Below are 24321 nucleotides of genomic sequence, written 5' to 3'. Positions count from 1 at the left end.
GCCTGCTTATAATCACAAACTTAGTAGTCAAGGATATTTAGAAGGTTGCCTACAAAAACACTGAAAGAAGTCACTATTATATAATGGGAATGGGAATAATATACTTTTAAAAAAAGGAATGCACAACAGTATGTTACTTTCAAACCACATTTTTTTCTTCCATTGAAAATTAGGCAAGTCAAATATGGGGCTTAATCTCTACTACATTAAAGACTGCACAAACAAAATAAAATTAAACACGGGGTAGGGAATGTGACTGGGAGGTAGTTAATGTCTGGTATCCAAAGAAACATGACCAGAAAGAGAAAATGTATTAATGCTGTTCTGTGAACTCTTAGACAAGCTAGTAGACTTCCAGTATCACCACACCATAATCAGAGTTCTTATCGGTCTCTTCCGCCAAGACTCTCATTCATGCCTTGGTTATTTCCCACTTGGACTATTGTAATCTCCTGTTGACTGGTCTTCCTTCTTCTCATCTTTCCCCATTGGTTTCCATTCATCATTCTGCAGCTAAGATTATTTTTCGGGCTCGTCGTTTTGATCACGTCACCCCACTTCTAAAATCCCTGCACTGGCTCCCTATCTCCTACAGAATTCAATACAAGCTTCTCCTTTTGACTTTTAAAGCTTGTCATAGTCTAAAATCCCTTCACTGGCTCCCTATCTCCTACAGAATTCAATACAAGCTTCTCAATTGCCTGTCAAAAAGCTTGTCAATTGCCCTACTTTTAATGATTGACATTGGGAGATAGAGTAAGGCAAATTGATTGTGTCTATCAGTAGCTCTGTTCTTTAATAATAATAATAAGAATAAGAATAAGAATATTAAAAATATTTCTTACCCGCCTCTCCATTTGGATAGAGTCAGGGAACAACAATAAGTATAAAATACATAAAACTGAATTAAAAACATTATTAAAACATCCTAAAAACATCCTAAAATTCCACTGGATAGGCCTGCACATAGAATATGTAGAACTTATACAAATACATATAAAATTATTCCACAGGTATCTATATATACTAAAATATTAATTTAAGTAATATATATTATTACTTAATAATATCTATAAATAATATATATTATCACTTAATACTGTACTCCGCCCTGAGATCTTAATGATATAGGGCGAGATACAAATGTTTTAAATAAATAAATAAATAAATAAATAAAAAGTTGTACTATACAAATTGTTTTATTATATAAAGCAGACTAAATAAATTTAAAACACAATGCAAACAAACCAGGAAGTAAACATAAATTCACACCAAAGTAGAAGTTCCTATATTTATGAATATCTAAATTATATATTGTTTTTATAAAATAGATAAATGACAACTAGATGCTAGGAAAACATTCTGCTTTTTGTCTACCATCTCTTATTGGTTAATTTTGCAATTTCAGCTACTTTCCAGATTTTAGATAGCAACTATACAAGAGTGGGGGTTGAGGCATCTCTCCATCCCTGATCTACTAAAACTTTTGCAGTAGTTAGTAAATGACATACAAATTTTCTCTTCTTAGAGTTTATTTCAGGGGGTGAGCAAGCTGGAGCCTTTCAGATTGTTTGGCTTACAAATCCCATCAGCCCTAGCTAACATATCCAGAGTTGCAGGATCATTGGAGCTGACAGCTAAAGTATCTGGAAGACAAGTTGCCCATCCAGATCTTTTTGAATTTAGAGGCATGTTGCACTGAATTATGATACAATATGCAATTTTCTTCCAGAAAAGTTTGATAATTGGACATTTTCATCAAGCATGAAAAAGTTAGCCCTTTGCTATCCACCTTTCCAATATGTATTGTCATTGCCTGGATATATTCAACTGACAAAGAGTCTTATATATTGGATAAAGAAGTTTTAAATAATTTAATTTTATATTGACATAGAAAAAGGACTGATCTCTTATGTAAAGTTATTTTGCAATATATGGGTTGATTCTGAGTAAACTAGCACTTTCCCCCTTATCCTTCCTTGCTGTTTACAGTACCAAATAAATATGTGATAAAAGAACTTGGTAATTCTTCTGTTCAATATTAAAGATTTAAAGAATGGCAAATTAGTTATTTTAGTGTTGCAGTGGTGACCTTTAAATTATTGAACTTCCTTTTGAGAGAGTAGTACACTGTGCTACCCCTCTCCTTCAGGAGATGAGGGTAAGACTATTATCGGGGGAGGGGAACACTTGCAGTTTGGGGGACATGCACTGTAAAACCAAATATATTCCCCTCCTCCAAAGTCTCAGAGTTATATGTCATACAAAATAATAGAGCATCAAGCATACTACAGTTTTATGATGAGGAAAACTAAGTGAATAAATCCTCAAATCTCAATTAAATCCAATATGTAAGAAGAGAGACATATGAATTAGTTTGCAATAAGCACTGAAGAAAATAGCAAACACAAATATTTTGCAAACATGAGGATGCATTTGTTCAAAAACAAATTCTTAAAGCCACATACTTTGCTTAAAGATATAAAGCAAATACAATTTCATTAGAAGCTCTTTCCCATCAGTTGGTAGTCAGCCAACAACAGCTATCAATTTTAGTTAGAAAGTGAAAAGCAATTGATTCCAAATTTATCCTTCCACAAACAGAAGGGCTCCTTCCATTCAGGGAAGGGATTGAGATCTAGCAAAGGCTCCTACTGGAGGAAAGGGGTTGGTATTTTTCACAGGTTCCCCCTTCCCCCTGCAGGTCCCACCCAACACCACTTCCCACTCTATTTTGGAGAGAGCCCTGATGTTCCGGAGCAATATTTCAAGGGGCACAGACCTCTGCCAGGAAATTGGCAAAATTCCCCAGACAGTCTGGATCCAACCATAGTACTATTAAAATAATCTGGATTTTCTCTGGTAGCATACATAAACGTTTTTCTGATATGATGATCCTAAAAAGGTGACACTAGAACTGTAACTGTATAAGAACTGGTTTACTGTTGAACAAGCAAATGCATAGATACATTTTTACCATCTCACATGGTTAACAAATGAGACAATGTTGCTCAAGTCTTCATAGGCTGCAAACATAAACATACCTGCAATAGCTGTTCCTTTCAAGATTCAGTACACTAATAACCATCAAAGCTACAATAATTTTAAATATTATTACCACTAAGAATGAAAAAAATTGTTTTCAAAACACTAATAAAATCAATATAAAATATTTTCCATCAAATTAACTTTAGCACTTATCATTCATCTTTACTGATAATTATTTTTAAGCAATATAACCATGCATCAGTGGCGTATTTGGTAAAGATTATCTTTTTAAAAATAGAATCATTTTCACAGAGGGAAATCAAGACATGAATAGCATAAGAGAAATTATTTTAACTATTTTATGTACCTATATTTAGATTTCGTGTCTAAATCTGAAATAAATTTACTTGGATCAAAGTCTCACCGATTCCAGTGAAACTTCTTTCTGTGCATACATATTTCAGAAGCACTACAAAAATGTTTGCCTAACTCTATCAATTTTCTTAATATTTCTTTTTCTTTCTGGAATGTCAGAAAGAAATATTAGTGCTCAATCTAGCATACCATTTAAGCAAGCTTGAAACAAATACGAGAACAGAACAAGCATTAGATACTAGATTCCACATGCAAAAATTAGCAGTAACTTTATTTATGTAAAAAACCATAAATAGTGTTATAGTCTTATGCCTACATTCTTCCTTTAATGTATGGAATTTTATTTTCAGTAAAAATCTAAAGCAAGCAAAAATTATATTAAAATCCAGGAAGATTGGCAATTTCCTTCCAAACTCTTACAGCCAGGCTCCAATTCCAGTTAGTACTGATGTACCTATATGAATATGAGGTTCCTAAAATATTGAACCTGCAGACATACACACCACGTATGATACAGGCCTTACACAAAATCATCAAGAAACCTACTTTTGATTCACATTCTAGCTTTCATCTCACCAGCACTGCAAAAATATTTAGGCAAAAACATCTAGTACTGCAAAAATATCTTTAAAATATCTAGGTTGTTTAGCACATAGAAGAGGTTGCTGAAGTAACTGTAACTGATCGTTATTCAGTACACCTGAGCAATTCTACCCCAGTTTTAAAGAAATCAGCTCCCTAAAAGGAAACGGATCTCTCCTGTCTAGACATCCACTTCCCCTATTCCATTTCTATTAATATATGAAATAGTTTTATCTAACACGGAGGGAACACACAGTTGTTTGACTCAAAAGTTGTAAATACTAACCAACTATTTATTTTCCTTAATTTGTGGCAGTATATTAGATGCTATTACATATAAGATCTGAAATTACCCTATTGTCAGTTTCTTGCCGTTCATAAATATGCATTTGGTTTAACTTATCATCTGTTAATTGCATGTTACCTAAGATACTAATGTCTGTTTTCTTGCACTTATTGATTGTATTATATTAGCCCAATATATTATCAGAAGTCCCAGCAAGTGTGCTGTTTTTAAAGCTAGACCAAATGCACAATATGTTAAATAGTTAATAGAAAAATTATGTAACAGAGACCAAACAAAATATAATTAATGTGGCTGCAATCCTATGCCTATTTAGCTGGGACTAAACCTCACCACTCATTGCCACGTATCTCTGAGTAGGCATGCATAGGATTGTTCTATACTTCATTTAAAACATAAAAACTGAGCCCAAGGTTCACGGTTTTCAGTAAAATAGGATGCCTAATCTATTCTTTACAGGAACCTTTATAGAAAAATGTGAAATCAACTGTTCAATTGTACGTCAGTCATATATGAGCAGCCTATTTGTACAGAGGGTTACATCGCTGGGCTCTTTAACCAATTAAATTATAAAATAAAACAGACAAATCCAAATGTAATTCACAAAAATTGCCCTAATTCGTAAGGCTTCAGAGATTTCACATGGCTATGTTCAAACACAACAACAAAACATGGTTTTGTGTTACAAGAATGAACTGCAGCAAGCCTTGGGATTATGTGCTTACCCCTCCACCTGATTTCCCCTGGCATGGCCACAAGGAGACCAAAAGTTTCCACTTCCATTTTAAATTAACCACAGTCATCCAAACTCTAAACTGTGTTTCCTCTTACTTCTGTTTAGTTGAAACAAATCAGCATCATATGGTTTGAAGATGGCTTATTTCAACTAACCATAGTTAAGATTAATGGTGCTGCACAAGAGGAGAAAACAAACTTGAGGTTAGGGACATAGGAACATAGGAAGCTGCCTTATACTGAATCAGAGCATGGGTCCATCTAGCCCAGTATTGTCGACACTGACAGGCAGCGGCTCTCCAGGGTTTCAGGCAGGATTCTTTCCTTGCTCTAACTTGGGAAGACAGGGATTGAACCTGGGACCTTCTGCATGCAAAGCATGTGCTCTATCACACTCAGCTATGGTGCCTCCCTAAAGTCAGGTGTACCCTTCCAAAGGAACAAGTCTGAGGTACAACAGGATTCAAAAAATGATCTATATATTTAGCCAAGAGTTCCAGTACTGAATTTGAGTCAGATACAATTGATCTATCTGGAGCTGGTCCCTCATGTTTATGTGTTTTGAGGGGCATTTACAAAATATGTTCCTCATTCGAAAGATTTCTTGATGACAAATTTACAACAATGGCTGAATGCGGTTGTTCCATCATACTCAAATCTGGGAAAACTAGGATAAAAGTTAATCAAAAGGTTGGCTTCTGAATCTTCTGCGTGGGTGTTTTGTTCACAACTGTATCAATAAGGGATAAAGTATGACAGGTTCACACAGTTTTGTTCTTAGTTTGGCCATGGTTTAATGTTATGTCTAAATTAAGCCAATATTAGGTCCACACTAACCCACCCAATGTGGGTTGTTGTTGAACCTTGGGTTGATCGTATTGTCTGAACACAGCACGTTTTCTGCAAGGTTGCTCATTAACTACCCTATTTCTTCGATTCTAAGACACACTTTTTTCCCCATATAAACATCTCTAAAAATGGGGTGCATCTTAGAATTGCGGGTGTGTCTTAGGTTTTTTTTTTTTCTGTTGGTGGTACTGAAATTAGTGTGCATCTTATAATCAATGGCGTCTTACAATCGAAGAAATATGGTATGCTGTGAGGCTTGTTAACCACCCTGAACAACTCAAAAACATGGCATAGGTTCTCAAGGTGGTTTGTTTGAGAAAAATAAACCACACGGCATAGTTAACAAACCATCCTGAGGAAAATGTGCTGCATTCAGGTAACATGACAACCCACCCTTTGAAAAACACAGTGTTCAGACAACACATTAATCCAACCTGCAGGAAATGCAGCGTTCAGACAACACGATAACCCATGGTGGGCTAACGTATTGTGTGAACCCTGAGAATACCTATCCTTCCCCAATAATGCTGCCAAACAAAATCAAAGCATTAATCTAAAATGAATACAAATAGCATGTGTTATTACAAAATATATTTTCTTATATAATGGAATTCTACTCCATATTGTATTATAGTTTCAACAAGCTGATAAGAGCATTCTCGTCATTTGAATTGTTTAAGGGGGCATAATTTGGCAAAAAAGAAATGTGTGTGAACTGGCATATGAAACAATACAGTGAGATAGCAGTGTGGTATAGAGGGGTGGGTTTGGTGGGGGGAAATAGCTAGGATGAAAGTAACAGGAGTCTCAATTCAGTGAATCAGGAATTTAGGAAGGGTAACTAAACAACAAAGCAAAGTTTATTTACCTAGTTGTTTTAGGGGCAGGATCCCATGTTCATGCCTACATATAAAATTGCCATAGTTTACTTTTCATGGGGATTTTTGTCTGGTAAACCCATCTAGTCAATATTCTGACATGGATCAAGATTGCCACAGAACATACATTAGCTACAAACAAGAAAGCTTTTAGGGATATGGTTGGTTGATAGATGTTTGAGCATCCCACAAGGGTGATTCTCCATGCCCAAATCTACTAAAAAAATTAGCAGCTATTATATATTCTTCCAATGAAATAAACCCAATTCAAATGAAATAAGCTGCTTGGCAGATTTAGTATTCTCTTTCTTTTGATATTTCTAATAAAAGTTTGGCCTGTGGTTGCTTTACTGAGATACAGCTCATAGAATCATAGAACAGTAGAGTTGGAAGGGGCCTATAAGGCCATCGAGTCCAACCCCCTGCTCAATGTAAGAATCCGCCTTAAAGCATCCCTGACAGATGGCTGTCAAGCCATAAGCAAACAAAACCTGTTACTTAAGTAAACAAAGGAGAATTCTCCCACCTAAAGATACTTTGAAGGTTTTTTTCAGAAATCCTTAGTTTCTAAATATCTGAAAGTCTAGTTCCTTTAAGAAAAGGGTGGGGAGCCAATTTAAGATCTCATTAAAGTTACAGGGTATTTTCTTGGCATAATAAAAGAGTTCATTTGATAGGAGCTCAACTTCTTCCATGACAGTATCAGACACTACTCTCAATGTAACCCATATGCTTGTCATCCTCAGAAATGCTCTGGAACATCTTTTAACATATTTTAATACTAGCTTTCAGGCTGGATTAATGGATAGCTACCACTATTTATCCCTTTATTTACAACCAGTCAGAGGTGTAAAACAGAAGATATACGCACACCTTTCTTATAATTAATTTGGCTTTCTAAAAATAATATTTAACTCTCCTTCGTATTAAATAAAAACTAGTGTAAAGCCCATGTCGCCATGGGTGCTAATAGTTTTGCTCCTTTCTTGCTTTTTTCTCCCTCAGTCCCCTCACCATAGAAGGTCTCATGAAAAATGCAAATATAGTTCATGCATAGTGAATCCCCCCTACAAAATTTGCATGTGGCATGGTTCTGCCCCCTCCTTCACACACCCCGGTTGGCTGCCTCTGCCCCCTTTCCATCCCTGTTAATGGAAATAGTTTAACCACACAGTTGCGCCTGGGGACCACCAAGCAGGGCTGATCGTCATCCTCCTGGTGGAAGGGTTGCCCTGCCTGTTTTGAGTGGAGGAAAGCTTGAGCATTGAACTTTCTTGAACTTTCAAAATTTTCTCCACAGCTATACTCCTCAAGCTTCAGTTTAAAACAAAAATGACCAACATCAGTCTGGTAGATCTCAAGTAATATTCTTATATAGATGTTTTCCCCAAGAACCAGGAAGCCTTAGGAGAGAAGAATGTCAGAGCTCTTGAATAACCATGAAGCAAAAAAATCAAAAATTAAGCAAAAGTAAAATCTATGAAAACTGGAACATAATAAATTCATACATCTAATAAAAGATCAATATGATAGGATTCCCACTAATACATTGTTCTAAATTACATATTAAAAGCTAGAGGAAAGAATCCATAAGGCTGCATTCCTTAACTCATTTACTAGGGAATAAGTCCTATTCAATACAGTGGTATTTACTTCTGAGTAAACATGCTTCAGCTCACAAAGACTTCAGATTCAGACACAAAGACACTATCCATTGAAATGAAATATATTGAAATGAAATATACATCAGGACATTACTTAAAGAAGCAATATTTATTTGATCTAGGCCCTATGTTGAAGACAGAGTCTATGTGCATCTTAGCCCATCACAAAGATTTATTTGATGTTGTTCACAATAAGCTAATAAATCTGCAAACGCAACTCAGAAAAAGTTAAGAACAAAAGGAAAGCAGCTAATCTTATTAATCAATTAGTATCTGCAGGAATATTTACTTATCAGATTGGAAATTGTAACTTATGACTCAATGCAAATTTGGCAGGCCAAGCTGGTTGCAAAACTATTATACAGATCAAGGATATCTTTGGAACCTCTTCATTTATAAAAAGGAGAGATTCAAAGAGGACACAAACACACGTTGTTTACATATACATTAAAAGAAAATGCATGCACTCTCAAAAGATTGGTTTTGTATACAACCTGCTCAACATTTATTTCTCTGTGAACTAGAAAAACACCTTCATTTCACAACCACTAGAAATCTACTTTAAAAGGGGGAAGGAAAATTAGTGCTATGTGAATGTGTTAGAACTCTTCCCTGCCAACAAAACGTCAGTGCTTATTTTCCTTCTCATATTCTAACAAGCTAAATCTATGGCTGCAGTATCTAGTATACTTTACTTTATTTTGTCCTTTAAAATAATATAGAATTTTCAGACAAAATGAGAGTTTCTGTACACTACAGAACATACTTAAAATATATTTTTATTGATTTTTTAATAAAATTGATACAGTACATATTTATTACATACAAACAAACAAAGGTGTTGCCCTCACCACGAGTTGCTATGGAGAGTGTAAAACATAGAATTTGTTCAACTCAAGATATTCTTAGTACATACAGAATGCAGTTTAGAAGCGAGGAAATCAAAGAAAGCAAGTCTCAAAATGCACACAATAATTCAACAGTATATCTATTGTACAATGTCTAGTGGAAATTTGTCTAGAATAACTCAATTACAGGAAGTCAGGCATAAAAGCTCTGGTTTCCGGCTAGTACAGTAGTGGCACAAATGTCAAAAAATGACAGTGATTTCAGAAACACATTAAATCCTTCAAGCATTTCCCCCAACTCAATCAAGTTGTCACTCTTATTTACATGACGCAAACTCCCACCAATAATTTGATGTAATTTACTGTCCTCAAAGTAAATACTGCACAAGATTAGTTTTTACGAAAGGACACAATAACCTTTTTAAAAATCACAATGATTAGGCACTCTTGCATAGCTCATTTATGCCACTTTATGATTGTATATACACTACCCTTATTTCCTTTAAGTCCCTCCTCAAAACTCAACTTTTCCGTAAAGCATTTGGATCAACCCCCAGTCCCTCCCTATACCTTACTGTCGCTAAGTCAAAGTATGTGTAATTGGAATGATTGTATATTCTTCCCCTGCTCATCCCTGCCGTTATTTCCCCCTTCCTCTGTTGTTTCCTGGTGTCTTTTTTAGATTATAAACCTCCTGGGATAAGGACATACCATAACTGATCTTTGTGAAGCACCATGTACATAGATGCTGCTATTATTAAAGGGGCATAGGAGGGCCTCTTTAGTTAAGCTGAGTCACACAAAAAATCCACCATTATAAGCCTCAAATTTCTATTGCTTATAAAAATAACACCTGTTTAGTTAATAATGTGAAACTTTGATCTACTTGATGAGGTCTAGATTTATGCAAAATTTCAAAGCAACCCCATAAAAAAATTGCCACAGGTACAGCAAGTTAAAAAGTGCTGAAAATTGACACATTTGTACTTTTTACTCCAAGTTGCAGTTTGTCATTTCATTTTATTTGTTTTCAAATTTTGGTGAAAACTACTGATGTGCTTTATTCAGGTTTGAAGAGATGTGCTTTTCATTGGTTAGTTGAGGTTTTGAGCAGCATTTCAGAAGTGATTAAGGTTTTTTGCCCTATAAAAACTAATGGCAGCAACTGCTGGCAAAATTATGTGGGGCAAACTCAGTTTTACTCTGAAGGTAGAATACTGCCAGTACTCCTGTGTTTTGGGAGGGATTCTAGGATTCCTGTAAGCATTCTGACAATGGGGGAGGGGTAGCAGGAAACTGTCAACTGAGATAAGACTGAGGTAATTTGAAGGCTAAGGGAATCACTCTCTTTTTAGTTGATATTTAATTATATATCTATCAGAACACCATAATAATACTTTTGCTTTTTTAAAATCAGGAAAATCAATGATAAAAAACCCTGCCAGTTTAGCATCAGAGTTAAGGCTATGTCAACTGGCATGTCGATGTATTTAATAGCAGTAAGTAAATATGATACCAATAGTTTAAGACTGGATTTTGGAATAGAGAATTGGAGTACCCTATCTTGCCTAACCAATGGACAGTTGCTCTAGCATCTGTATCTGAAGCTTCTATGGATCTCAGGTTACATCTCATTCAGCAAAAAAAATTGTTTTGGGTCTGTTGGACTCCACAACACCTTTTCAGTAAGGGTTTGTCTAACTTGCACAATTGTTGGAGATGTAATGCATATAATGTTTCTTTAACTCATATGTTTTGGCAGTGCCCCATAGTTGCCCGTTTTGGAAGGAGGTTATAATAAGGATGAACTTTGTACTGAAACATTACTGGAATAATGTACATACATGTCCTCCTAAATTACCTACCTGCTTCTTGGAAGTTAACTCATGGTCAGCACAGATGGATCTTCAGAGCCCTTATGCCAGCTAAAAGACTGATACTATCATATTGGAAGGACAAGTCCACACCTCCCATAATGCAATGGATCGAGGACCTAATAACAACTTTTGAAGGGGTGTTATATAGACATGCAAGTGAATAAATACACAGATATCTGGTCTACTTTTCTTTAAATCTTTGTATAACTCTCTCCCTTTTTTTTAATTGAATGGTACATATGATGGGAAATGACGATAAACTTATATACAGAATGTATGGGGGTTTATTTCATTTTCACGATATATTTTCTGTTATGTTTTGTTAAAATTCACAATTAAAAAAAATTAAAATGCTGCTTTTTCTTGAAAATTTTACTTTGGTACATAAACACACACATAGGCCTGGTTCAGACAACACACTAAATCATGATGATTAAGCATTTTGACCTAAACATTATGGCTTAGTGTTTTGGGTGAACCATTCCTAACCATGGGGCTACATAACCACAGTTTAAACATGCTAACTAACCACTTGCTGCAAAAGGGTTAGCACTTTAACCATGGCGTAGTGTGTTATTTGAACAGGCCGAGACTCTAATTTCAACAAATACAAAAGTTTATTCTGCCATCAGCCAAGGAACTTAGGGCCACAAGGAGGCTGCACCTTCTATTTTCCAGGAATTAAGCCAAGGGGGAGAGCAATCTGGACCATCCATTGGCCAGAGAAGTAGCAGTTTCAGGAAGCCCATTTCACCCTTTCTGCTAGAAAGAATGCTAGGCTTCAACTACCTTTAGCCCTAAGGAACAAGAGTCACTAATCGCTATTCAAGCAAGCACACCAGCAAGGGTAGGTCAACCTGGTCTGAACTGCATTTAAATGCCTGATTGCACACTGTTCTGACCTTTACAAACTGATCTCCCTCCATTCTTGTGTAGCTTGTCATTTTAGTTTGTAAGCCTGATGACAGGGCTGGACTCTCCTTTTTTATCGATGTAAGCTAATTTTGGGAGACAATAGTTGTCTGAAAAGCAGGATAAACATGTAGGAAGCAAAGACCCCATTCAGATGACACGCTAAACCATACTGCTTAACCACAAAATGGTTAACAGAATGCTTAACCATGGTTTATGGTATCATCTGACACACGTTTTCCCTAACCATCTGCCCCGTTAACCACATTGTGGTTGCACTCACTAACCATGTTATGCAATAAGCTAAAAGTGTCATCTGACACGTGTCTGTGGTTAAGAGGCCGTGGTTAAGGGTTTAAGGCATAGAGCTTCCAGTACAGAGTTGCCTAACTAGGTGGGGCCACTCTAGCCAGCAGGCTCTATGGCTGCTCTGGACTGCTGATTGGTATGCTTGAGCACCTCAAGGATGCCATGAGCTAAACTGTGAAGGGACACCCAAGACGGGAAGGTCATGGTAGAGAGGTCAGACTAAATACGATCCCTGGGGAAGGTAATGGCAACCCACCCCAGTATTCTTGCCGTGAAAACTAAATGGATCAGTACAACCAGAGATATGTTGGTATACCCCCAGGTCGGAAGATGGTCAAAATGCTACTGGGGAGGAACAGAGGATAAGTTCAACTAGCCCCAGATGTGATGACGCAGCTAGCTCAAAGCCGAAAGGACGGTGCTGGTGGTGAACGACGAATCCGATGTTCTAAAGATCAACACACTATAGGAACCTGGAATGTAAGATCTATGAGCCAGGGCAAATTGGATGTGGTTATTGGTGAGATGTCAAGATTAAATATAGATATATTGGGTGTCAGTGAACTGAAATGGACTGGAATAAGCCACTTCACATCAGATCACCACCAGATCTACTACTGTGGACAAGAGGATCACAGAAGAAATGGAGTAGCCTTCATAATTAATGATAAAGTGGCTAAAGCAGTGCTTGGATACAATCCAAAAAATGATAGAATGATCTCAATTCGAATTCAGGGTAAGCCATTTAACATCACAGTGATCCAAATATATGCCCCAACCACAGATGCTGAAGAAGCAGAAGTAGATCAGTTCTATGAGGATCTGCAGCACCTACTGGATAATACACCAAAAAGAGATGTTATTTTCGTTACAGGAGACTGGAACACTAAGGTGGGCAGTCAAATGACATCTGGAATTACAGGTAAGCATGGTCTAGGAGAACAAAATGAAGCGGGACATAGGCTGATAGAATTCTGCCAGGACAACTCACTGTGCATAACAAACACTCTCTTCCAACAACCTAAAAGACGGCTTTATACATGGACTTCACCAGATGGCCGACACTGAAATCAGATTGACTACATCCTTTGCAGCCAAAGGTGGCGGACATCTATACAGACGGTAAAAACAAGACCTGGAGCTGACTGTAGTTCAGATCACGAACTTCTTATTGCACAATTTAGAATCAAACTAAAGAGAATAGGGAAGACCCACAGATCAGTTAGATATGAGCTCACTAATATTCCTAATGAATATGCAGTGGAAGTGAAGAATAGATTTAAGGGACTAGAGTTAGTAGATAGGGTCCCGGAAGAACTATGGACAGAAGTTCGCAACATTGTCCAAGAGGTGGCAACAAAAAACGTACCAAAGAAAAAGCAAACCAAGAAGGCAAGGTGGCTGTCTGCTGAGACACTGGAAGTAGCCCAAGAAAGAAGGAAAGCAAAAGACAACAGTGATAGGGGGAGATATGCCCAATTGAATGCAAAATTCCAGAGGTTAGCCAGAAGAGATAAGGAATTATTTTTAAACAAGCAATGTGCGGAAGTGGAAGAAGACAACAGAATAGGAAGGACAAGAGACCTCTTCCAGAAAATTAGAAACATCGGAGGTAAATTCCAAGCAAAAATGGGTATGATAAAAACAAAGATGGCAAGGACCTAACAGAAACAGAAGAGATCAAGAAAAGGTGGCAAGAATATACGGAAGAGCTGTATAGGAAGGATAATAATATCGGGGATAGCTCAGACGGTGTGGTCAGTGAGTTAGAGCCAGACATCCTGAAGAGTGAGGTTGAATGGGCCTTAAGAAGCATTGCTAATAACAAGGCAGCAGGAGATGATGGTATCCCAGCTGAACTGTTTAAAATATTGCAAGATGATGCTGTCAAGGTGATGCATGCCATATGCCAGCAAATTTGGAAAACACAAGAATGGCCATCAGACTGGAAAAAATCAACTTATATCCCCATACCAAAAAAGGGAAACACTAAAGAATGTTCAAACTATCAGACAGTGGCACTTATTTCACATGCCAGCAAGGTAATGCTCAAGATCCTGCAAGGTAGACTCCAGCAATTCATGGAGCGAGAATTGCCAGATGTACAAGCTGGGTTTAGAAAAGGCAGAGGAACTAGAGACCAAATTGCCAATATCCGCTGGATAATGGAGAAAGCCAGGGAGTTCCAGAAAAACATCTATTTCTGTTTTATTGACTATTCTAAAGCCTTTGACTGTGTGGATCATAACAAACTGTGGCAAGTTATTGGTGGTATGGGGATACCAAGTCATCTTGTCTGCCTCCTGAGGAATCTGTATAACGAACAAGTAGCAACGGTAAGAACAGACCACGGAACAATGGACTGGTTTAAGATTGGGAAAAGAGTACGGCAGGGTTGTATACTTTCACCTTACCTATTCAACTTGTATGCAGAACACATCATGTGACGTGCTGGGCTTGACGAATCCAAGGCTGGAGTTAAAATCGCAGGAAGAAACATTAACAATCTCAGATATGCAGATGACACCACTTTGATGGCTGAAAGTGAGGAAGAGCTGAGGAGCCTTATGACAAAGGTGAAAGAAGAAAGTGCAAAAGCTGGGTTGCAGTTAAACCTCAAAAAAACCAAGATTATGGCAACCAGCTTGATTGATAACTGGCAAATAGAGGGAGAAAACGTGGAGGCAGTGACAGACTTTGTATTTCTGGGCACAAAGATTACTGCAGACGCTGACTGCAGCCAGGAAATCAGAAGACGTTTACTTCTTGGGAGGAGAGCAATGACAAATCTTGATAAAATAGTTAAGAGCAGAGACACCACACTGACAACAAAGGTCTGCATAGTTAAAGCAATGGTATTCCCCGTAGTAACCTATGGCTGCGAGAGCTGGACCATAAGGAAAGCTGAGCGAAGGAAGATAGATGCTTTTGAACTGTGGTGTTGGAGGAAAATTCTGAGAGTGCCGTGGACTGCAAGAAGATCAAACCAGTCCATACTCCAGGAAATAAAGCCAGACTGCTCACTTGAGGGAATGGTATTAAAGGCAAAACTGAAGTACTTTGGCCACATAATGAGAAGACAGGATACCCTGGATAAGAGGCTGATGCTAGGGAAAGTGGAAGGCAAAAGGAAGAGGGGCCGACCAAGGGCAAGATTGATGGATGATATTCTGGAGGTGACAGACTTGACCTTGGGAGAGCTAGGGGTGGCGACAGCCGACAGAAAGCTCTGGCGTGGGCTGGTCCATGAAGTCACGAAGAGTCGGAAACGACTGAACGAATAAACAACAACAATTAGTTTTTTGGAGCGATTTTTGCCAGGTTGGATTTGATTTAAATAAATTTAAATCACGATTTAAATCACTACTCAGAAAGACTCGATTTAATCATGTGACTTCCCCCCCCCCAAAAAAAAGTGCACTCTTCCTCGCTATATTTTACACAACTCAGAGTTACCAAACACTCATTCTTGCTGGTATAATCTTAGTATTTACAATCAGATGAAGGTTTCATTATTAGAATAGCAACTTTTCATATTAGTTTTACATTATATCAAAAAAATACTGATTTGGTTATACTATTAGAAACACATCATAGATAGTTAATTATGCAATTACTGCGAGGTGAACTATCTCCAGTTTAATAGGTTAATTCATATTTTGACAACTTTTCTGCTGTACTTTATTGGAAGGAGAAAACTAATCTTACAGAAATCTCTGGAAGAGCATGACATTGTGAATGGATTAATGGAATTCATTAACCAAAAAATTTAAACAGCCTCATGCTACATAATTAAAAACTAATCCTTATTTCATGATGAATAACCTTTGGACTATAATGTATCCTAAATAGAAAACGATCTTTAGATCGATTTTTCCTGAAAAAGCATTTTATTAAAAAAAATCCAATTTAAATCAAAAAAATCCGATTTAAATAAAAAATTCAATTCAAAATCATTGATTTTTATCCACCCTGATTTTTGCTCTTCTTAGCAGAGCATGCTTAAAGCAGAGATTTTAAAATCCCCACTTGCAATTTCCCCATATGAAGCATCCGTTTCTCCTACCTCGTTGAAGTGCCATTACACCACTCAGGTTCTGATTTCTGTGGTGGCACTGCCTGATGACGCAGCTAGCGCAGCCGTCCAAGAAGGCTTCCGCCACCCATGTGATGAATGTAGAGGAATAGCGGGCATGGCAATACAGAAAGCAAAGGAACCACTCACTAAACAGGGCGATGCATGCATGTAATTGCGGATTTCACTGGTGCCTGCTCTAAATGACGGCTGTAACTGCCAGGGCTCTTAGCGCTAGGGCTGCTGGGATACAGGGTGGATCAGTTGGAGGAATCAGGTGCTCCACTAACCACTTTGTGGTTAGTATGTGGTTAAGGAAAACTTAACCACAAAAGGGTTAAAAGTGTTGTCTGCAAGCATTCCACATGTGGTTAACATTAACCACAGCTGAACATGATTAAGCTAACCACAAAGTCCAGAGTGTCGTCTGAACCAGGCCAAATAAGATTCAAAACAAGCCACAAGTTTTTCCTTCATTTATAATCTGGAATATCACTTCTCATATTTGTTACCATAGCCTAGAATTCCTGTTCTAGCCATATGCATATGATGGACTCTCTAGCTACTCAAATTGTGTGTTTGAAAGGTGCTTCAAGTGTGTTAAATAGTAGGTACTATATATTGTGCGTTTTACAGTATGTGCCTCCAATGAAAGAGAAATAATCTCTTAACACACAAGCTTGGTTCTTATATTATCTCCACTAGGAAAGCAAGTAACCCTATGACACCAAAACAACCACTAGTGCAAGTTACAGATTGTACTCATGTAGTCATAGAGATAAGTCTTACGTTTTACATGCTTTGTTACATGCTTAAAAATATTTGATGCTATACAATGATAATAAAAAGACAGAGTCACAACCTCCAAGCCAAAGGGCCCCTTTTCACATTGCAGTGGCTTCCATAACACAAAGTTAATGCATTTCTTTCTCATGCACCAAATGAAGCCACATTTGGAAGGAACCAACATAGATGCTTGGCTTATTCCCATGTGAGTCTCATCCCTTTACAATTCTGAAACAGTGGGTCTGTTCAGATGATCACCTTAGAATTCTGGCTAATCAGGAAAAAGCAAGCATGCTTATTTATGCTGCTCTGCTTATTTATTTTTTATTATTTATTTATTTATTTATTTATTGCACTTATATACCGCTCCCATAGCCAGGCCTCTTGGCTTTGCCTGACAGAAGATGGGGCTAAACAAACCAGGAAACTTCCACCCATGGTTAAATATTGCACCCAAATGTTTAATGATGTTCCTCCCCAAACAAGCCAGAATCATAAGATGGGCTTCCTGATTTGTTTAGCCAGCCCCCCTAGCAAGAGGAGCCAAGAAGGATAGATGAAACAGGATACATTAACATGCTTTCTTTTCCTGATAAGTAGAATAGTAAAGAATTTGCTTATAATTTCATCTGAACTGGGCCTATATTCATGGTTGCCAGAATGAGAACACACAAATACTTGCCAAACTATAATTACAGTATACTTAAAAAAGAATAGAAACAACTGCTACACAGCACAATTGTAAGCATGTTTACTTAAAAGTGTGGATAGGGTTGCAGTCTAGAGTGACTATATGGAAAGGAGGACAGTGCTCCTGATCAGATACAAAAGAGGGCAGAGCTCCTGCAACTTTAACTGCCATGATGAAGAGAAAATTTCACCAGATGCTGCCTGCATACAAATGACACCTGCTGAAATTCCCTTTTCTATGCAACTGTTAGAGATACAGGAGCCCTGTCCTCCTTTTCATATAGTCACCCTATTTCAGTCAAAGTTGTTTAAAATGGGATATAACCCAATTGCTCTTAAATAATGTTAAGAATTGAAAAGCAGTACTACTAAGCTCTTCTTTCAGTCCCGCCATCTTCACAGGTGCGCTTGGTGGGAACATGGGAGAGGGCCTTCTCGGTGGCTGCTCCAGTGCTTTGAAACTCTCTTCCAGGGGAAGCTAGGCTGGCTCCCTCCTTGATGGGCTTTCGGAAGCAAGCTAAAACTTTTTTGTTCCAGCAGGCCTTTGGAGAATAATCTGGCCCTCCATCTATGTTAATGTCTTATAATTTTGTTGTGTATTTTAAACGTTTATGTTCCCCCCCCCCCCCAATATATGTTTTAAACTCTGTAAGGTCGCCTTGAAGCCCAGCATTGGGCAAAAGGTGGGATACAAATAAATATAATAATAATAATAATAATAATAATAACAACAACAACACAGAATCTAGAATTTCTACAAATTTGTTCAGCTATGGGGCAGTATATAAATTTAATAATAAATAAATACAGAGTCAGCAAACCCAGATCTTGAAAGCATAGTTCAAATGATGTATGAGAAAAAGAAACTGAGGGAGTAGAACAACAAACAGATGAACAAAAATATCAGGATTGCTGAAAGTGATACTTCCTTGGGATTTATAATAAAAACACATAGTTACAATATAATTCTTTATCCTAAAAATGGCCCCATTGAACACAACAACATTTATTTTTAAGGAAACATGTAGAAGACTGATCTATTCACAAGGAGCCATAGCTAATAGTTGCATTCTGAAAAACAGACCAGTATGACATATGTATTTCAAACTCCTGTTTGTTACAGTAATACTTTATACTTTTAGGTGTACACCATAATTGTGAGACCCTTATAGAAAATTTTCTGAATACATTCACTTTTGCTTTGACACGTCAACAATACTCATTGCAATCCTGTAAATCACTTTCTGCTGTTGGGCATCTGGTACATATCCTGTTTAACTGAAACAATGCAAACATATTGTCATGGAAATATAAATCCGGAATTTATCTCATAAGAAGGAACAGCAACCTGATTGTAGACACGGAATGTCAACAAAGGAGTGTATTTTTTAAAGAGAATTATGTTTTTAAATTTGTTGCATTTACTCCAGTTGAGGATCGAACATTACACTATATCAGGGCTGCACAACCTTTTTGGCCTGAAGCCTACATGTGATGCTGTCACAGGGGTCACACACATCCCAGCAATCCTGATATAGATCTCTGTTTCCTCACTGCCAGCAGCAGGGAAAGAGCAATCTGTGTGAGGACTTCTAAAGGGAGGAAGTAGAAAACCTTTTCTCCTCCCTTCCCCCAGCAATGATGATACAGATAACTTTTTCTCACTGCCAACAGTGGGAAAATAATGATCTGTATCAGGATCTTTTAGGGGAAGGAGCGGAGAGCACAGGTGGAAGGGAACTTGGTGGGGTGTTATACCTCCACTGAAATACTCATCTTCAGAGGAAGAACTGGAGGACTAGGAACCACCCACCAACAACAAAGCCCAGAATCTGCTAGTAGACCAGGAAGAATCTGGGCCTCAGGGGCGATCAGTTTATTTGCACATAGACTTGCTCCAAGGAGAACTTTCCAGCTGCTGTCACTAAGAGCTCACAGCTGAAGCTCTGTCAGCCTCTGGATAAAAACAGCAGTATAAGGCTGAGAGAGTTTCTAGAAATAAAATTTATCAGACCTTCCTGAACTCAACTCCTGCTTCTTGGTGTGAGTACTTCTAGACTGAATACAGTCTCTTCTACCTGCTCTTTTGTCTGTGTTCCCTTAGAACAGTGGCTCCCAAACTTTTTCAGGTCACCGCCCCCTTGGTTCCACAAACTCATGCCCAGTGCCCCTTACCCTACCTATAAAAATCATTATTCAGAATAGCAGTGTTCAACGACCCACTAAGGAAGATAATAACAATAAAATTCAAAACAGTAACAATTGAATATTTATTCAAAATCCAATTATTTTTTACTTTATTCAATTAAACATAATTGATGAACTTGATCCAGTGATATCATCTTTTCAAAGTCTGATAGTCATTTAGCAAGAATATTAGATATCACATTTAGTAACTAGGGTAGAGTACCTCACTATTCTGTACATTCTTAATGTGATGGATGGGCTTGATGAAGTGACACAAGTTTCCCAATGTCTGTTTTAAAGTCATTTAACATGAGTCTTAAATCACCATGTTTAGTAATCTGGAGTTGATTTCTTTGCTTGGAGAGAAGTAGGCAGACCACACTAAATCCACATTCCACCAAATATGATGTTGGAAATGCAACCAGGAGCTTCTGAACCACTCTCCATAGTGCAGGATAGCGATCAGAAATTTCCTTCTGCAACCAAAACTCCTGGTACGGAAAAGATCACTTCGAGCGCCCCCCTGCCGCCCCTTTGCCTCTTAACGCCCCCCTATGCAATCCCACTGCCCCCAAGGGGGCAGTAACACCCACTGTGGGAACCACTGCCGTAGAACATTGTTGCTTGTGACCCGGATTGTTGAAACTTTCCTATTTTTCTTGATCTCTGTTTTTGCCACACCTTGGAATACATGGACTTTTGAACCTGCAACTACTAGGCTCAGACTCTGGAAATGTGATGAGGGGGGAGATATTGGCTGCAGTGGAGTTGGTGCACCTGTGGAGTAGTGCACATACCATAGAGAGGATGCAACATGTACAATTATTCAATTCCCATAGCTACTAAACTAACAAGTGGCTAGTGTCAATGAATAACTGGCAATCTTAAATCCAACATGCCCACAGGCAGCTTGCCAAATTGTACATTCTTACATGGAACAAGCACAGGCAAGCCTGCACACAGATTCCGATGCATAACCCAATAAAAGGGCTGTTTTGCCTTTTTTTTTTGCAAATATGCAGCATTAGCAATATAATTTTATGGAAGGGCGCCCTCATAATTCAAAGGTAACTTTGTATTCAACAAGATCTTATATTTGGGATCTCCGGTTAAAAGGTCTGACAGTTGGAGAAGGCAGCTCCCCCAAGCTCCCAGACAGCTGCTAGCAAACAGTAAACTATACTGAGCTAGATGGTTAGCACCACATATCTTGGCAGCACAACTGTAAATATATTGACTCATAATTCCAAATGTATTACACTGTGCTTAGGATTCCTGCTTCAGGTAGGACACATGTGAAGCGGGTCCAGCATTTAAGAAGTCCCTTGCACAGAATGTCCCCTGGCATATTTCCTCCCCAACTTCAGCTTTGAAAAGATCAATGTTACGTGAGAGGCAGGTCAGGTGAGACTAGGCTTGACTGAACTTACCTGCCCAGTGATGCCAGTGATGAGAGCCACTTTCCTGGTGCTCATATCTGCACAATCCTCTGTCGCCAACTCACAGGTCGGGCAAGTGTCTTGCTGCTGAGAACATGCCATGGACTTGGCGAGGGAGGGGCCGTAGGAGTCGCCTCTGCTGCTATAGGCAGCGGCTGGGTGAGCTGGACGTGGAGGAGGGTGTGCCGCTGGAGGCGCGCTAACAAGGTGGCAGGGCGAGGGCAACACCCAAGTTGGAAAATTCGTTTAGTGGCACTTGAGGCAGAAGAGGGATAAGTGGAGAAGGCATAACCTGCAATAAGGGGCGCTGCCTGGGTTTGAGGAAGGGGGCGGCGGCAAGGAACTGGCGGGGTGGCTGCTACTGATGCTGCCGTGAGTGTTGGTGCATTTCCTGCTCACTTCAGCACTACACTCTTTCCTTCCTTCCCGCCCCAGCTAAAGGTTCGCGCGCTTCAGGTACTATCCCTGTCGTCCCTTCTCAACCTCTACTCCTTCCTCATCTCCTTCCTTCAGGGCGCTCGCTCGCCGCCCAATAGAGATCTGCACCGACAGCCTTAAGTGCGCGCGCGCTCTTCCAGCGCGCGCTCAGGCAGTCGGTCCTGTCTTAGCAACAGGCTCGCGCGCCCCGCAGCTTAAAAAATAAAATAAAATGGGGAGGGGGTTGAACAGAAGTGGGGCTAGGCAAGGAGCCGGCCTCGCGCTTCTTCTCTGTTTCCGTTTCTTGAAAAACAGTGGCAGGCACTTCCACCAGCCAATAGGAGAGAGAGAGAGAGAGAGAGAGAGAGAGAGATGCCACTTTTTTCTCTTTGTGTTGACCTCCCTTCTTCAATTTAAAGAGACAAGGAAGAACCCAGCGATTATAACCGCGTGAAAGTTTCAAGTGTTTCGGGGGAGGTGATTGGATGATGTGGCGAATCGAATCCGAGGGGGGAACCAGGAACTGAGAACGAGGGCTCGTAGCCGGCTTACTTCAACGCTGGTGTGGAAACCGACTTCCTGGCTCTCAGTGACGTGGAGGAGGAAGAAAGAGGGCCAGGGCGCGGAGCGCGTGCGCGAGGGGGAGGAGAATGCAGTGACGCGCTTGTTTTAGGCGCACGGCGGAGGCTGGGACACTCAGCGCCCCCTGCGAGCGGAGGAATGACGCGCAGCCGAGTAAGATCTTGCGCAACAAGGCTGGCGATGCTAAATCCGGGAAAGTGTGGGAAGAATGGATCGGAGGAGAAAATGAGTAAATAGATGGGGATGATCTAGCGGAGAGAGGGAGAGGCCAGTAAATCAGCGGCGAGGGTAGGACTAAGGAATGGTGCTGGATATTATTATTATTATTATTATTATTATTATTATTATTATTATTATTATTATTATCTTATGCATTCAAATAGGGGGAGTTAAGAAAGGCAAGTTACCAACATACCAGAAAAAAAGAGAAAATGTCTGACGTGCTCCAATATCTGCAGAAATCAGCTGGTGAAGCTTTTCAGGCCATGGAGGCACAACAATTATTGGTGCTGATGTCTGCAGATGGAGGTAATGTTCAAGGCATGCCTTTCAGAGTTGTCAACTCTACTTTGAAAAACCTAACCTGACCCTATGCTTACAGCTTCCCATACTCAGTCAATAAATGATCCCACCTTTCTGCATGAGCGGTTTGTCTTTAGTATACTGTGGCATTCTGTTTTCAGACTCCCGTTCTGCTCTTTTCTGGCATCAAGGCTTTTGTCCATACACCTCAAACAATAAATGCAGCTAACCCTGTTTGCTAATTAGAACAAATCAAAAGCATAATAGTAGGAATAACCAATAGTCACAATCTAGGGAGCCAGCTTTGAGGTATCCATAAGGCTTCTTTGTGCCGAATTATGATTAAAAAGTTGGGTTCTGATGTTGCTGCAAAAAGAAGCAAATGCTATTTTGGGCTGCATTGATAGAAATATAGTTTCCAAATCGCGCAAGGTACTGGTTCCCCTGGATTCGGCACTGGTTAAGCCTCATCTTGAATATTGCATCCAGTTCTGGGCACCACACTTCAAGAAGGATGCAGTCAAGCTGGAGTGTGTTCAGAGGGCAATGAGGATAGTCTGGAAACAAAGCCCGATGAGGAGAGATTGAAAGAGCTGGGCATATTTAGCCTGGAGGGGTTGAGGGGAGACATGATTTATTTATTTATTTATTTATCATACTTATACCCCGCTCCTCAGCCAAAAAAGGCTCTCGGAGCGGCTTACACTTAGCAAAAAAGACAGTCCCTGCCCTCAGGCTTACAATCTAATAAAGACATGACACACAAGGAAAAGGAGTCAGGGAGGGAGGGAGGGAGGAGAGAGAAAGAAAGAGAGAGAGAGAGAGAGTCCAGCAGGAGCAGGCCCCGATGTTACTTCTGCCTGCTCCTGTCCCCTCGGTCCTTCTTCTTCCCCACAGGGCCAAGATGGCAGTTTGCCCTGTGGGGGGGGGGGAGTCCAGCAGGAGCAGGCCCCGATGTTACTTCTGCCTGCTCCTGTCCCCTCGGTCCTTCTTCTTCCCCACAGGGCCAAGATGGCAGTCTGCCCTGTGGGGGGGGGGGAGAGTCCAGCAGGAGCAGGCCCCGATGTTACTTCTGCCTGCTCCTGTCCCCTCGGTCCTTCTTCTTCCCCACAGGGCCAAGATGGCAGTTTGCCCTGTGGAGGGGGGGAAGAGTCCAGCAGGAGCAGGCCCCGATGTTACTTCTGCCTGCTCCTGTCCCCTCGGTCCTTCTTCTTCCCCACAGGGCCAAGATGGCAGTTTGCCCTGTGGAGGGGGGGAAGAGTCCAGCAGGAGCAGGCCCCGATGTTACTTCTGCCTGCTCCT

At 39.5% G+C, this 24321-nt stretch overlaps 1 protein-coding gene across 1 annotated transcript in view; it reads right to left on the bottom strand.

Annotated features, from left to right (window-relative positions):
- GMDS (GDP-mannose 4,6-dehydratase) overlaps positions 1–22409 on the bottom strand; it is a 352937-nt gene extending 330528 nt beyond the window's left edge. Inside the window, exon 1 of the mRNA XM_063130302.1 lies at positions 21490–22409. Coding sequence (XP_062986372.1) covers positions 21490–21600 — 111 coding nt within the window. The 5' untranslated portion in view covers positions 21601–22409. The remainder of the gene's footprint in view (positions 1–21489) is intronic.
- Between the last annotated feature and the right edge of the window lie 1912 nt (positions 22410–24321).

This window comes from Elgaria multicarinata, chromosome 7 (genome assembly GCF_023053635.1).
Source record: "Elgaria multicarinata webbii isolate HBS135686 ecotype San Diego chromosome 7, rElgMul1.1.pri, whole genome shotgun sequence".
Taxonomy (NCBI): domain Eukaryota; kingdom Metazoa; phylum Chordata; class Lepidosauria; order Squamata; family Anguidae; genus Elgaria; species Elgaria multicarinata.
Note: the sequence above shows the minus strand (reverse complement) of the source record. Positions and strands in the feature narration are given on the sequence as shown.